General features: G+C 47.9%; 1 protein-coding gene across 4 annotated transcripts in view; it reads left to right on the plus strand.

Annotated features, from left to right (window-relative positions):
- akt3a (v-akt murine thymoma viral oncogene homolog 3a) overlaps positions 1–15,591 on the plus strand; it is a 29,637-nt gene that overhangs the window by 11,840 nt on the left and 2,206 nt on the right. For 3 of the 4 annotated variants that reach the window (XM_029834663.1, XM_011603013.2, XM_029834664.1), the window contains exons 3-13: positions 4,053–4,178; positions 6,098–6,209; positions 8,204–8,348; positions 8,572–8,703; positions 8,779–8,844; positions 9,412–9,480; positions 11,264–11,386; positions 11,721–11,849; positions 14,695–14,909; positions 14,986–15,073; positions 15,151–15,253. In XM_029834663.1, the coding sequence (XP_029690523.1) occupies positions 4,053–4,178; positions 6,098–6,209; positions 8,204–8,348; positions 8,572–8,703; positions 8,779–8,844; positions 9,412–9,480; positions 11,264–11,386; positions 11,721–11,849; positions 14,695–14,909; positions 14,986–15,073; positions 15,151–15,253 (1,308 nt within the window). Of the gene's footprint in view, positions 1–795; positions 816–4,052; positions 4,179–6,097; positions 6,210–8,203; positions 8,349–8,571; positions 8,704–8,778; positions 8,845–9,411; positions 9,481–11,263; positions 11,387–11,720; positions 11,850–14,694; positions 14,910–14,985; positions 15,074–15,150; positions 15,254–15,591 lie in introns of those variants that run through there. The other variant, XM_029834665.1, reaches the window with a different exon arrangement.

The following is a 15,591-nucleotide window of genomic DNA, read 5'->3' on the forward strand; positions in this document are numbered from 1 at the left end:
GAGTTCGATCAATCAATCAAAACTGATTGTGTGTGTTTCTGTGCCATGCACCAGGGCGCCACCGCCATCTACTGTTGTTTTCTGGTACTGCACGAGATGTGCGCAAACCCTGATGAATGTGTGGGGAAAGTGGAATTTATGTGGGGCTCTCTGACAATTCTGTGGCACAATACCTCTCTCATGCTGTGTCGGTGGGTCATTTTTTTTATGTGCCTGTGACTTACATACCAGCTGGGGGAGCAGGGTGACACCAGGCCAGTGTGTGTATGCAGTGTTGCACATCTAGCACAGTCCACCAGGAAAATCTGGCTGTGTGCAGCTGGGTGAATGAAACCATAAATGTCCCCTGAGGGGTGGCCACATCCCCATGGGTTTTCACCCAGTCAGGCTGCTGTGCTCTCGCTGCAGAGACCTTCACATGCCTGTCTGCACCACCAGTATCAAAGCTGCCTTTTGAACTTTTACAGGTTGCACAAATGCCAAACTCAGTGTGTCGTTATGTCAGATATGCAGCTTATACTTAAAGCACACAAACTAGCACCAGCACAGTGCTAATGTGGTCATGAGACTAATTCACTTTAAGTGGATTGGCTTTGATGAGCCTGGATTCTGCTTAAGATGTCTGAGCATGCTGGACTTAGAACTGCAGGTCTGGGTCACACAAACAGCCAAATGAACACTGAAATACACGCAAAAATAACATCTTTAATTGTGTTTTTAAGTGACCCTGAGCACAATTTGGAAGCAGCGACAGAGAAACTCCAAGAGACTGACCCAAGAGGCACGTGCAGCCTGATCCTATAGAGTTATCCAAGGTAGTTTTCTGTGTCAACTGGACTGTTTTTCTTCTTCTCTTCAAAGGAGGAGAAAATGACCTGGATGATTGAGAATCTACACAGGCATCCTATAGAGTTGTTGGACTGGTGTGTGTGTGTGTGTGTGTGTGTGTGTGTGTGTGTGTGTGTGTGTGTGTGTGTGTGTGTGTGTGTGTGTGTGTGTGTGTGTGTGTGTGAGAGAGAGTGTGTGTTGCCGTGGCTGCGCTGTCCTTCGCCTGCTGGTGAGCTGCTGTGAATGTGCTGGAACGCAGCACAACTTCCTCCCCATCCGCCCCCCGCCCACCTACATCCAGCCCTCGGAGTGCCAGTCAGACGGCCCCGTCTCTGCGCCATCTGCATATCAGCACCAGCCTCGGCCAAAGCATTAGATTAAATCCCTGTTTGGGTTGATTAACAAATGGCTGGTGAGCTCACATGCTTGCTGACTTATTTATTTAACTGTCATCAAGGTTTTTCCCTGCTTTTCGTCGGCCCCCGTCTCTGCTGTAATGTGACAATCAGGCGAAACGGGTGAGCAATGATGCGGCGGCGTCCTGAAGGAGCGACGGGAAGCGATAAAGTTTGCGGCTTCTCATTCCTACCTGGCTGAGGTTCAGCCTCACCATTTGTACCTGTCTTCGGTTCCATCGCTCCCGGCTCGTTTCCCTCTCCCATCCTCGAGTTGTTAATCAGCCTACTAATTGAGTGACTTTTAGTCGGCGCATCGTTGTAATTGTCCAATCAGAGAGGCTGGAACCGGCGCAGCCACAGCTGATACGTCTCTGCCTCTCCATTCTAAATCCACAAGCTGGAACTAAGAAAGCGCCAAGTAGATTTGTGGAAATTTTCAAAGAAACTTCAAAAGTTTCAAACGTTTCTCAATTTGCAGAGCTCAAAAAAATGCGCACGGCAAGTAAAAGTTTGCAGCCTCTTCATTCACTAATGTTTCTATCTCGAGTAGAAGTAAGTTTTTGTGTAAATACCGAGCTTTTTACAAAGAATTTAGAAAGACCCATTGTTGAATTAAGATATTTAATGACTAGGAACAGAGGAGAACTCTAAGGACAACCGTTCCTCCCTTTTAATGCAGAAGGTTTTAAAGAGCCTTGTCATTGTCTGGAATCAATAATATCCTCCTGGAGAGCAGAAGCTTGTGAAGTAAATGTATTATTTACTAATTGGCCTTGAGGGAAAAAAGAAAGTTGTGCAGGAAAAAGTAAATGAAAGTGAAGTGAGGAGTCTGAGAGATGGTGTGGGAAGGAGACCGGCTGTTCTGTTTTCTCCAGCAGTCCAAACCAGAGACATGTGGCTCCCTAGACAAGCTGTCCAGAGTGGGAGAGCTCGCTGGACTCATTACAGGCCGGGCCAACACGGGATAGCTTGACAGAACACCATTGGATCATTCTGAAATTTGGAATGGTCAAAACTCAATCTTGTTAGTTTGTGTGTGTGTGTGTGTGCTGGTGTGCACATGCCTGTGTGTGGACAACTGTCCATCTCCTCTCTCGCTGTCTCTGCCACCCCTGGCTGCCCCCTTCCCCGCCCCTGTAGACACACACACGCACACACACACACACACACACACACACACACACACACACACACACACACACACACACACACACACACGTTTGGTGTCGGCCTGGCCAGAAGGATAACTTAAACGATTTCACTCTGGACAGCTGAGGGATGAAGCGGCCAACTACAGGCTTCTATTGGTTGGACACTTCATCTAGAAAATGACTCAGAGAAATGACTGGACTTGGACCAGCACACCCACCGCCGGTGCCAGTTTGTGGTAGTTCTACCAGTTTAACTTTCTGTTTGTCCTCATGTGCGCTGTCAGTAAACCCAACTGTTTCTCCCAACAAAATGACCCGTAAAACCCGGGGATCGACAGTGTGAGTCCTCTGAGGACTTTGCCAATCTTTGCTGCGCCCCTTTGCCTCCCCCGTCCATCCTCCCACATCACCTCCTACTACAGTCGGCAAGAATCCAATGAAGATGCTTTGTTTGCAATGACGGGAGACGGAGCGTAGAGATTTGAGAGTTGTGGAAAAAACTAAAGAGGAGAGAGAGGTGCGACGTAGCAGTCCTACTTTTATTTACCCATGTGTGTGTCTGCGTTTGTCTCTGGGCCTCCGTGGAGCTGCCTGCACACACCTCCCAAACCAGAACCAAACAGAGATACCATCAGGCCTTGCAGTCACACGGTCCCTCCGGCAGAGCAGGTGTTTTTCCTGCGACGTGTTAACGAGTGCAGCCTGCTGTCACTTCCGCTTTAAATGAATGTCACCAATGGGACACACACTCACACACACTCACTCACACTCATGGTTTCTTCTTCCCGTGTTTTAAGGAAGGTGACCAGATCCAGTACTAATTTACTGTACTGTCGTGTGATTCCAGGAATATGTGTGTTATGTTTTATTGTGTTTTGAATAGCAATCTACTTATAATTTGCCACATTTATGATCCTTTTCATGTAATCTAATATGTGCAAACGTTCCATCCTTCTTCAACTGGTAGCGTGTAAATTTTGCCACGCGTGCACTTCCCATTCTTAACTAAGTGTTATCCGCCTCTGTGGTGTCATGTAATCCTGCAGCGGGTCATCCGATAAAGCTGCGGCACCACCTCAGTGCCAGCCGGTTGGGAAATGCCGCGCCACCAGCTGCTCAGCAGATGTTGTTATTTGTCGTTATCGTCTTAGATGGGTTATTCTCCACGTGTAATCTCATCCCCTGTCATGTCGGATAGTGTCATCTCATCTTTTCTCATCCCATTTGCCTTTCACTAGTGACCAGGTTGAGCTTGAACTGTGAGTTAATACAGGTCTGTGTGTGTGTGTGTGTAAGGTCGTGACCTCGACACCTGGCTGCGTATCAGCCAGATGATGTTTCTGGCATGAGCGGTTTGGTTGTTGTGCTGTAAACATGTTTTTGTCATTTTTTTACATGATAATCCGATTCTGGCATCTACTGTGGGAGTGATAGAGATACTGCCCGTGTGTGTGTGTGTTTGTGTGTGAGAGAGGGAGAGAGACAGAACAGATAAGGGTTGAGCAGAAAGGCTCTCATCTGTAGAGGGAAATTTAAAAGAGCATAAATTAATTTTTTTTTTATTGCCAGTAGAGGATATTTCATCTCTCTGTTCAGTTTTCAATGGTATGATTAAAAAAAACAAAACAAAACCCACATATTTATGCATCCAGTCATCTGAAATCTTCTTCTTTAGGTGAATACATAAAGAACTGGCGGCCACGATACTTCCTGTTGAAGACAGACGGCTCTTTCATCGGCTACAAAGAGAAACCTCAGGACGCAGATCTGCCCTACCCTCTAAACAACTTCTCCGTAGCAAGTATGTCACCTGACATAACACACACACACACACACACACACCCAACACAGATTATGCTGTTAAAATTTCAGCGGCGATGGATTTCTCTTTTGTTGGCCGGTGGGGACGAGATGCCGAATGCTTGGGAGCTCTTTCCCAGTCCGTCCTCCCAGAACTCAGTCAGGGCTCTAATTAACAATTCATCAGTAACTCATCTGTCCACACCTGCTTAACGAGCGCCACAGTGTCCTTGACGTGCATAATTACCCAGCTAATGCGTTAACAACATTCGTTTGATTGTCTCTCAGTCTTTGACACTTCACCTTAATTTGTTCATACAAGAGATCCACATGTTTGAGCCTGGGAATAAACCTGGTGATCACCCTGGATTACCATAATCCGACAGATTAACACATTTCTATTAGCTACAAGACTTTTTCTCTAATGTTCACTTTAGTCGACTCTTCAGACATTCAAATGCAGTGTGGAGGCAGATCTGGGGTCAAATTAGATTATAAACATTCTTACTGTAAAGAGTTGCTTCAGTTTGCATTACAATCATTAAAAATAGGAAAACTGAGACAAAAATAAAAACATAAGATACATTTCTGCTTTAAACAACAGGCATTTGTATGTAAGTGTGCAGAGAAGATTGTCGGGAGATGACAGGACGGGACGCAAGGAAAAGTTCATGCTGAGGATGAAACTAAAAATAAACAATGACAAATAGTACAATCTGGAAAATGATGAAGAATAGCAAATGAAGGACAGAGCAGGAGAGAAGAAGGGAGGACAAATGTGGAGGGTGAGCGATGGGAGCCGATCCGAAAGGGGGGCAGAGGAAGAGAAGACTGAAAATGGGGAAACGGAGAGGGTGGAGACGGCGGGATGATTCGGTCGGGGAGGATGTTTGTGGATGATGTATGAGGGAGAGGAGAGCAGAACAGACAGGGAGGAGGAGACGAAGATGGGAAATAGTTTGTGAGGGGGACCAGCCAGGCCATACATCCGGCCCTGGCTGCTTGGCGTCACCACATCTGCTGCCCAAAGCTGGGAGGCCAGGTGGTGTGTGTGTGTGTGTGTGTGTGTGTGTGTGTGTGTGTGTGTGTGTGTGTGTGTGTGTGTGTGTGTGTGTGTGTGTGTGTGTGTGTGTGTGTGTGTGTGTGTGTGTGTGTGTGTGTGTGTGTGTGTGTATGCATGAGTCCCTCTGCAGGAAACAGGCCTGTACTAGCTCTGTTCCATCTGACCACTTTTGTTGTACACACACACACACGCACACACACACACACACACATTTCACAATTGCCTGCTGTGACAAAACAACCTAATTTCAGCAAATGTTCCAACTTCAGTTGCATCCTTCTGTGTGTGTGTGTCTGTGTCCGTATCCCTGTGTGCACGCGGGGCTGGGAGCGTGTTTGGTGTCGGCCCCCAGCATGACCTCTTTTCTCTCAGCGCAGCAGGGCCGTGCTCAGTTTGGATATAGTAGCTTTACATCCAAACCCCGGGTGTGTTTCATTAACCTTCCTGTCTATATTTAGTCGGAATGGCGGCACAAACGGAACACAACCAAAGAGAACGGCGAAGGTGGGAGGTGAGGAGAGGAGAGGAGAGGAGAGGAGAGGAGAGGAGAGGAGAGGAGAGGAGAGGAGAGGAGAGGAGAGGAGTGAGTGACAGCAGGGGTGGAGAGTGATGTATGTAGAGCAGAAGAAGCTGAGGCTGCACTGTTATGTTCCCCCAAACCAGAGAGAACCTGCTGGGGGACTTGAGGATGCAGTCCTCCCTACAGTCTGGCTGCCTCGGCCCTGTTTCTGCCTCTGTAGATCTCTGAAGGTGCCGGACTTGTTCAACACTTCCCACAGAAACAGGAAACGTGTAATTGTGTGTGAAAGATCCAGCAGTGTAAAAAAGCACCGCTGAAGCTCCCGCTGCTCTTTCAGAATGTCAGCTGATGAAGACAGAGAGGCCGAAGCCAAACACCTTCATCATCCGCTGCCTCCAGTGGACCACTGTCATAGAGAGGACCTTCCACGTGGACTCACCTGATGAAAGGTCAGTCCGCTTCACACCCCCCACTCTGCTGAAGATGTCAGGAAAAGGCTGCAGTTTCCTCACATCATCAATGAATAGAAAGTTACCTGAAAACCAGCAGTTTTCCCAGACTTTCCTGCTGTGACTGAAGATGTTTCACTTTATTTCCCTTTTTTTTTTAACATAAAAAAGAAACCATGCAAAATAAATGTAGATAAAAGTGTGTGTGTGTGCACACGTGTGTGTGTGTGTGTGTGTGCTTGCGCGCGTGTGTGTGTGTGTGTGTGTGTGTGTGTGTGTGTGTGTAAAGAAGAGAGAGGGTGAGAGAGACAGAGTAGAAAGGAGACCTTTCAAGTAGCGTTGGCATAAATTCTCCAGCTGCTCGGTTCCTTTCTGAGGAGCTGAGGTGTTTATCTCCAGAAAATGAACAGCTTTGCCCAGAAGACCACAGATGCTTCTGTGCATCCTTTGAGTTTGTGTGTGTGCATTTTATTTTCTGTGTGTGTTGCAGCTGTCCATCCAACTTTGTGTTACATGTTGCTTCGTGAAAGTTGAAGACGAATATGAGCAAAACCAAATTTCAGCGTTATTGTGAAAGTTGCACGTTTCTGTTTATTATCGGTTTAAGGATGCAAATTGGCTGTAAATCATCAGCTGGAAATTCCAGATGCATTGAAGTTCAGATGTTTGGAGAGAAGTTTGTGTTTGTACTGCATCGGTACTGGCGGGACTCCAGTTGCTGCAGCCCCAGCCGTGAACAGAGAGGGTGGTGCACGCTGGCGTGCTGCCTGAATGTAGGCAGCCCCATTATCTCTCATTAGCAAAGAAGCCCCTCTCTAATGGAGAGAGAGAGAGTGTTTATCTGCTGTCTGACCTTGAGTGAGTTCCCGTTGCTTTTTAAGCAGCTACACTCACAAACGCGGCTGCTCCACCGTCGCGTGTGTAGCTGGAGAAGTTTGCCCTTGTTTCGGTGTGTAGGGTACGCTCAAAGTCTTTGCGGTAGAAAGGCATTCGGATCCAAAAAATGCGCGTACGCACGTGCGTGCACACTCTGTGATGTTTAGGTTCAAACCGGATGTTTTTCCAGATCCCTGAAGGCAACATATGGGCTTTTAACTCAAAATAAAACAAAAGACACAGGGGTGATCATCTGGGAGTCAGACCGGTCTCATTATTCTGATCTGGCTGCTTAGACTGGGTAAGTATATTTGAAAGTGCTCACCCGCAAAGCGTGACATGTTTATATGGAAATCCTGAGGATTTCCGACTATTTGAATATCGTCTTTGATTCACCTCAGTTTGGGTTCCTGGCAGTTTTCCGCAAACTGAGTGAACATGGATGAAAACACTGCTCGGTTCAGGCCAGCTTGGTGCTCCCAGAATGTTAGCACACTGTGTAAAAGCTGTATTTTTCATCGTTATATACATTTATCGTGCCTGTGCACAGTGACGCATGGTTGGCCTCCTGCTACAGATAAGCTCATGTGAAATCAAGCTCAGATTCTCTCCCAGCAGATGTTGAACAACAGTGGTAATGGAAAGTCAATGGGGAGGAACAGTGTTAGCAAACAACAACGCAGCGTTCCCATTGATGCATGGGCTGTCTCTAACACACACACACACGCACACATGCTCACACATGGACCAGTGGGCATTAGTTCTGCTTCATAATCATCGCTCATTTGGTTGAGTCTCCAGTTGTCCATGTTTTGTCTCTGATGAACAAATAGGTGTTCATGTTAATTGAAATTACTTAAGCACATTGAAGGCCTGGTTAGATAAATGCAGCAGCCATCCAATCGTAAAAATCTGCACAGACTAAATCCCTTTATGGATTTTAAATAAGGCTAAAGCTGGAGAGTTAGCCAGCATCATGTAATATACAGTTGAAGTCCTCTCCAATGTCTCCATTAAAGGCAATTTGTCAATCTAATTATCTTCCATGTGTAAGATTGTGGGCTGGAGGTGAAATTTACCGCTGGTCAGACGGTAAAGCTGCTTAAATTTGTGCTCAGAGATGAGTGGACGGAGGCTATCCAGATGGTGGCTGACAAGCTTCAGAGGCAGGAGGAAGAAAGGATCCAGTGCAGCCCCACCTCCAACATTGACAACATGGTGGAGGAGGAGATGGACATCTCCACCACGCACCACAAACGCAAGGTAACACAGCACGCACAGATCCACACGAACGCATCATTGCTCTAAAGCAGGGGTGTTGCAGATCAACTGGCCCGCTATGACTGGCTTTGAGATCCCCTGCATCTAAATTCATCCATTATTCCAGTTGCCATGTAAAGAAATTACTCTTGTGTCTTGATAATATATTCAGATACAATAAGATGATTTCAGTGGCCGGTTCTAAATTTCTGCTTTTCTCTTCTAGACAATGAGCGACTTTGACTACCTGAAGCTTCTGGGAAAGGGAACCTTTGGGAAGGTGATTCTTGTCCGAGAGAAGGCCAGTGGCAAATACTACGCCATGAAAATTCTTAAAAAAGAAGTCATCATAGCCAAGGTGGGTGTTTCTGCTTGGCCTGTCGCTCTGTGATGTTTCTACTGAGTTGGGATTTAGTTCCTTCTCTCTGTGCAGGACGAAGTTGCTCACACGCTCACGGAGAGCAGAGTTCTGAAGAACACCAGACACCCCTTCCTCACCGTACGTACCTCAGGCTGCGCACGCCAAGCCTGCGTGGTGCATGTGCAAATGACAGCCGCGTCCGTGTCACATGGGCCCACACGCACCATATTGATCCCATACATACAATGTCTCTGGAGGCTAATTACGAGTTAGACACCAAATTGTTCCATAATAGCAACCTGCATCTGTTAGCTTAACACTCTCATCTTTGACAAACACACACACATTAGCTGCAGGTTATTTTCAACACACACACTCACACGCATGGCTGTTCACAGCAATTACAGAACGTGTCTGAGTTTACCGCTGTCACACCTGCAGCCACAAAGAGGCCCAGGCCAACTGTTCTTTTGTTGAGCAGCCTAAGAAAACATTCAGACGTTGGTGCTTTGAATAAGCAAATGCAGACACAAAAGTATGAAGCTACGGAGGAACAACAGTCGTTCCTGCTGTTGACGCTGGAACCCACAAGTGGGGCATCACACTCCGTACTTTTCCTGTTGCGCTGATGAGAAAACTGCATCAGACACACACACCAGAACACGCATCAGCTCTTGTTTTTAACCTTTGCTGTTTTCATTTCAGTCACTGAAGTATTCATTCCAGACGAAAGACCGCCTGTGTTTTGTCATGGAGTATGTGAATGGAGGAGAGGTAAGAGCCTGACAGATGCACACGCTCACAAACACGTGGTACATTTGTATTAAACCACAGCTCTAAATACTCTTCTGAGTGTACATATTTAAATATGATGGTCTAAATCATTAAAGGTCTCACGCTGATGAACAGTAGACGTTTGTTTTATTTAATGGAGGGAAACACTCATTAGAAGCTGTGAAAGTTCCTGATTGTTCAGTTGTTCTCCAACAGTTACTTTTCCAACCAACTGGCCTCTTGCTCGCCTTCTTGGCTTCCTTTTATTTTCCACCCCTCTCCCACACGTGCATATTTATAACCACACCGATGGGGCAGATTCAGCCAGGATGACAGTCGGAGACTAAATGAGTTTGGATTCCCTCTTCTTCACTTCTCGGGTTTTTAATCGGCCCGTTTTTCGCAATCTTGGTTCATTCCCTGAGTGGAACTATCACCTGCTCCCCTCCCAGTCAGGCAGTTCAGCCATTGCCAGGCCTGAGCACACACGCGCACACATGCACTTGTACTTCTAACTTTGTGAGGAGTTTTAATACACGTGCACTACCCAGCTCCTAACCCTGGCCTAAACCCAGCTTTAACTTCAACCTTAAAACCAGGTCTTGCTTTTAGGACCAGCTAAAATGTGCTCACTTTGCTATTAGTATGGGTATTTCGGTTCTTAACATGTAGAAAGAACACACACACAAACACGTGCCCACACATATGCACAGGAAGAGAAAACAACAGCAAACACCACTAAACAGGGTAATATTTCGATGAACACACACGGCTAATTTTTACCTCGGTGGAGAAATTGTGCCCAAATGTTTCTCTCTCTCACACACACACACACACACACACTCTCTCTCTCACACACACAGAGAACCCATTACAAACCTGCCACAGACGCAGCTGCCAGTACACTGATGAAGGCCCACCTGTCGTGTTGCCGTATCTTACACCACACACAGCATTTGAGCAGGGTGGTGTGTGAGTGTGTTACTCCAGCGGCCATATGCAAACCTCCCTGAACAATTAATGCGTCGATGCGTGGCCCTTGGCCTCCCGTGTAATTTGTGCCTCTGCTGGGCCGCCACAGCAGGCTGTGGTTTCGGTGCCACGTGTGTAACTGCACGACAGTGATGAATTGACAGCTGATGAGGGGCAGGAGGAGGGGGCACCTGGGGGACAAAAAACAAGTTGAAGTGGTAAATGTATGAAAACATGTTGTGCGCCAGAAACAAAGAGATGTGGGGTTCTGAACGAAGCAAACGAAGACGAAGGCTCAGGGGGTGAGACCAGTTAGTCCAGTAATGAGTGCTGCTGGGATGTGTGTGTGTGCGTGTGTGTGTGTCTGTGTAAGAGTGTGTGTTGGCACCTGAGGCAGTAGTGGTCGGCCTGTCTTTAACTAGACTAGTGTATTGATTAAACCCTTGATTTGGCCCCCGTTGCCAAACTCGGCGCCAGCGCCGTGTCAGCCCGGCCCGGAGGGTTGTGTGGAAGAGGAATGCGAGTTTGTGCGCGGCGAGATGAGGCGCCAGCTGCCGAGCGCCTCCGCCCGCCCACCCTCCTCCGAGGGCCCCCATGCGAGCCCCTCTCCACGCGAGCCCCTCTCGCTCGCCCGGCCCCGCTCACCCTCTCCTCCATTATCTATCATCTCAATATGGTGCGAGCAGCCAGTTTGTGTTGTGCTAATTTCCTCCAATAAATCAGTAATTATTGCTGTGCCGTCCCTGCTGTCTCCCCCCTCTACCTCTACCTCCCTCTCTCTCTTCCCCTCTCATCCTCATTTCTCCCGCAGCTGTTTTTCCATTTGTCCAGAGAGCGCGTGTTCTCAGAGGAACGCACACGCTTCTACGGCGCCGAAATCGTTTCTGCTCTCGACTACTTGCATTCAGCCAAAATTGTGTACCGGGACCTGAAGGTAAACATGAGAAACAGAAATTGTGTGTGTGTGTGTGGGGGGGGGGGGGTCTAACCCCGGTGCTGATGCCGATGCCACAGAGGTAGACGGCTCCATCTGAGCATCTGCTGGGTCAGCCTGGACCCCAGCGCCACCCAGAGGGTCAGATCACCAAACCACTCTGGCCATTAAAATTCAAATGTTGAGTGGCTTCAGGCCCGCAACTCCATTCCCTCCTCCGCCTCACGTTTGCGTTAATCACCTCTCAGCTCTACCACAGAAGAAGTCGATTGTGATGTTGACTCCCTTCCAGCCCTGACAGGCATCAACCCACTCTTTCTTTCGCTGCTTTCAGTTGGAGAATCTGATGCTGGACAAAGACGGACATATGAAAATCACAGACTTTGGCCTGTGCAAGGAGGGCATCACCGACGCCGCCACCATGAAGACCTTCTGTGGCACCCCAGAATACCTGGCACCAGAGGTAACCTTGCTTTTTCTGTTCTCCTTTATTTTCTTCCAATATTGCAGTGATTCACAATCAGCACATTCTGCTTTTTTTTTCTTTTTTTTTTACACTTTTTTTAGGCCTCCGTCTCCCTTGTTGCTTTGTTTTTTCACGCGACAGCGAGGGCAGCAGCAGAGTAACCTTGGTGGTCTCGTTTGTCCAACAACAATATGAGGAAAATGTCACCATTTCTGTTACTACTAGAAGAAATGCACCACCGGGGAGAGAAGCCACATTATATTCAAATTATAGGCATTAAAGAGTAGCAAATACAATAATCTATCTTTAATCTATCATCCACGTGTTCTGATCCAAGGTCCTCTCATCCTACAGACTATAGTATTCTGCATCCACCTTTGATTCGTTTTCACGTTTTTTTGGTGAAAGATGCTCCGTAATGTTGGGATTCTCTCTCTCTCTGCCTGTCTCTCTCTCTGTCTCTTTCCATCTCTCCCTCTCTCTCTCTCTCGCTCTCCTGTACAGAAGAACATTCTTGAATTAACATTTGCAGCCATCCTCTGTCCAACCATCAGCACTGCCTCCCTCCAGGGCCGGTAAATCAACTGGCAGCAGTGTGGCGGAACCGTGGGTGGTTCAGACCAGGCGATGGGGGGTGGGGGGTGGGGGTGAGATGGGGGTGTACCACACAACATACCACACAACATACTTGAAAAGTATGGAGGACAATTTGGCGCAGCAGTTTGTGTTTTTTAAGTGTCTTCCTTTGGGTGCCAAAAGCTGATTGGTAGGCTGCTAGTTATTTTTGACAAGATGTGCTTCTGTGCACATTTCTGCGTGCGCGTTTGCGCGCGTGTGATTGCAGTAGAAAGTGCGGGCTAAAGAAAGGCAGATGGCGGCAGATGGGCGAGGTTGGAGGAAGGTGCTCACAAAAAACCTGGAAATCTACACCACCGCCGCCGCCATTCACCCGCCCGCCCGCCCGCCCGCGCGCTCTGCTCGCTCGCTCGCCCGCCCGCATGTAAAAATAACACAGTCCGCTCTGAGCCAAGTTACAGAGATGCAAAGTAGCCAGGATTAAAAACAGAAAAGGGGGGTGGTGGGGGTGAAGACAGAGGAAGATGAGAAGGGAGAGGAAAAATTTCAGGGTTACAGGAGAGACATGGAGGCATCCCCGTGTTTGCCATCAGAGCTGACGAGCAGCGAAAGAAGCTGCTGCACGAGTGAGCCGCGACAGCCACACCGACCCAGAAAACAGTGGATGGAAGTGATTTTTTTTTTCACGTCTTAAAGAGAGAAGCAAATAAAAAAAAAAAGGTGTGATGAAGGAACAATGAGCAGTGTTTGGTCGGTGTAAAGAGATGGAAGCAGATCAGAGACAACACGTGTTTTCTCCCTTCTTTCTCAGACCCGAAGTGTTGAAGAGAAGATTTGGGTTGTTACCACATATTTGTGTGTTGTGTTGGTGTTTGTTTGCATGTTGTATATGTTTGGCTTTGTTATTCATCATTTTAGCATTAGCAGCACTGTCAGCTTTTACTAAAACATGGTGACACTATAAACGGAAAAATGCCACTAAGGAGGAAGGTCAGCTTGTGTGTGTGTGTGTGTGTGTGTGTGTGTGTGTGTGTGTGTGTGTGTGTGTGTGTGTGTGTGTGTGTGTGTGTGTGTGTGTGTGTGTGTGTGTGTGTGTGTGTGCGTGCGCGTGCGTGCGTGCGTGCGAGAGAGAGAGCGCCCTCGGTTCCTGCCTGGGATCTGGGTACCGCCAAGGGCCATGTGCACCCATCCTGCCCCAGTTAATCCCATCCAGTCTGCCCCCCCCATCCTGAGCTGCAACATGGTGGTTTCGATGGGAACCGGGACTGGACTAGCCCCTCGTGTCTTTAGTTTAAGAAGTTCTTTTTACCTGTCTTCTTCACACACACATACACACTTGATGCATACCAGTGTGTGAAAGGCAGCGCTCTAAACCTGTATTCTCTTCATCATCTCTCTCACCTGGCGAACGGTGTCGGCTTTTTAAAATGAGGGTTGTAACATCAGGGAAAGACAAATCTGTTGTGATTATTCTGTAACTTACAACACTTTAACAGCATAACTGTGGGTTTGAGGCCTGTTTTCCTAAATTTTGTATATTTACATCAGTAAACACACTGACTGGTGCCAACAGTATTCGATTAATCCACATTAGCCTTTAATTGTTTTGCTTAAATAACCGTTGATGCGCTCGTATCTGCTCTGCCTGCTCCAGTATCATCAGTTAGTGAGATGTTTTATAAGTGAGATGAACAACATATGCTATTCTGGCTGCTGTCCAGGCCTCTGTGTGTGTGCGTGTGTGTGTGTGTGTGCGTGTGTGTGTGTGTGTGTGTGTGTGTGTGTGCGCGTGTGTGTGTGCGTGTGTTTGTGTGTGTCTCACGTTCATCCACATTTGTGATCACTTTAAAAGTCTCTAAAAGCTCCTGGAGCACCTTTCTCTACCGCCTCTCTCCACATCTTCGCTCCTCCAAGGGTGAAGGAACTGGCACAGGAGAGGATGAGAGAGAAGGAACAAGAGTGAGGCAAGACATGATTAGAGGCAAAAGGAAGACAGGAGGAAGGAGAGCGGGCAGGAAGGTGGCCCAGACTCGGGCTCTGACCCACATCCTGGACTTTTCTCTCTCTGTTCCTGCCAAGAGAGGATCCATTAGATAGGGAAAGCTGGTAGGACCCAGGAAGGGCATCTGGTGGGCTCTGCTACTGTGAGGCCTCTGAAGACCTGCCATCCCATGATGTGTACCTCTGCAAATGTTCATTATGTCCATTAGTTCTGGACGTTTCAATGACTGTTTTTATTTTGGGAATTCTTCATTTCTCTCCGCAGGTCCTGGAGGACAATGACTACGGCCGGGCGGTGGACTGGTGGGGTCTGGGTGTGGTGACGTACGAGATGATGTGTGGACGCCTGCCATTCTACAACCAGGACCACGAGAAGCTGTTTGAACTCATACTCATGGAGGACATCAAGTTCCCGCGCACGCTGTCCTCTGACGCCAAGTCGCTGCTGTCCGGCCTGCTCATCAAAGACCCCAACAAACGGTACGTGGCAAAATGGCAGCGATGACAAAAGCAGCAAACTTTTGCAAGTGATACCAACCTTCTCCCGTTTGTTCAGCCTTGGTGGAGGACCAGACGACGCTAAAGAAATAATGAGGCACAGTTTTTTCTCGGGTATCGACTGGCAGGACGTCTACGATAAAAAGGTAGCGTGAGACACAATAAGATGGCTCAAAGACTGCAGGGAGGTCTTGTTTTGAGGTTCTTCTGGTCTCCTCCTCAGTTGGTTCCTCCCTTCAAGCCTCAGGTGACGTCGGAGACAGACACCAGATACTTTGACGAGGAGTTCACGGCCCAGACCATCACCATCACTCCTCCGGAGAAATGTGAGCGTGCTTCAACCTTTCAAATCCAACCCAAGACACAATGTAGGTTGTTTTCATCCTGGCAGAAAGTGTCAGATGGGATATTTCTGCTTGAGCAGGAACACTCAAAAGTCTGTTTATTGGGAGTGTTTCGGGGTGGTTCCTCAGGCCGCCGCACACAGACGTTCAAAATCAGGACCCCGGCGCTAAATTATTCATGAGCGGAACCAGCGCGTTCCTCGGAGCGAATGTGATGTTCCGCTCGTTTTGTAGGTCGCGCAGAGTTTGCGTCAGATTAAGCGCGTTTAAACCTGCACCTCAACACACACAAACACACGTGTAACCATCACTCATCACCC

This window comes from Takifugu rubripes, chromosome 4 (genome assembly GCF_901000725.2).
Source record: "Takifugu rubripes chromosome 4, fTakRub1.2, whole genome shotgun sequence".
Taxonomy (NCBI): Eukaryota; Metazoa; Chordata; class Actinopteri; order Tetraodontiformes; family Tetraodontidae; genus Takifugu; species Takifugu rubripes.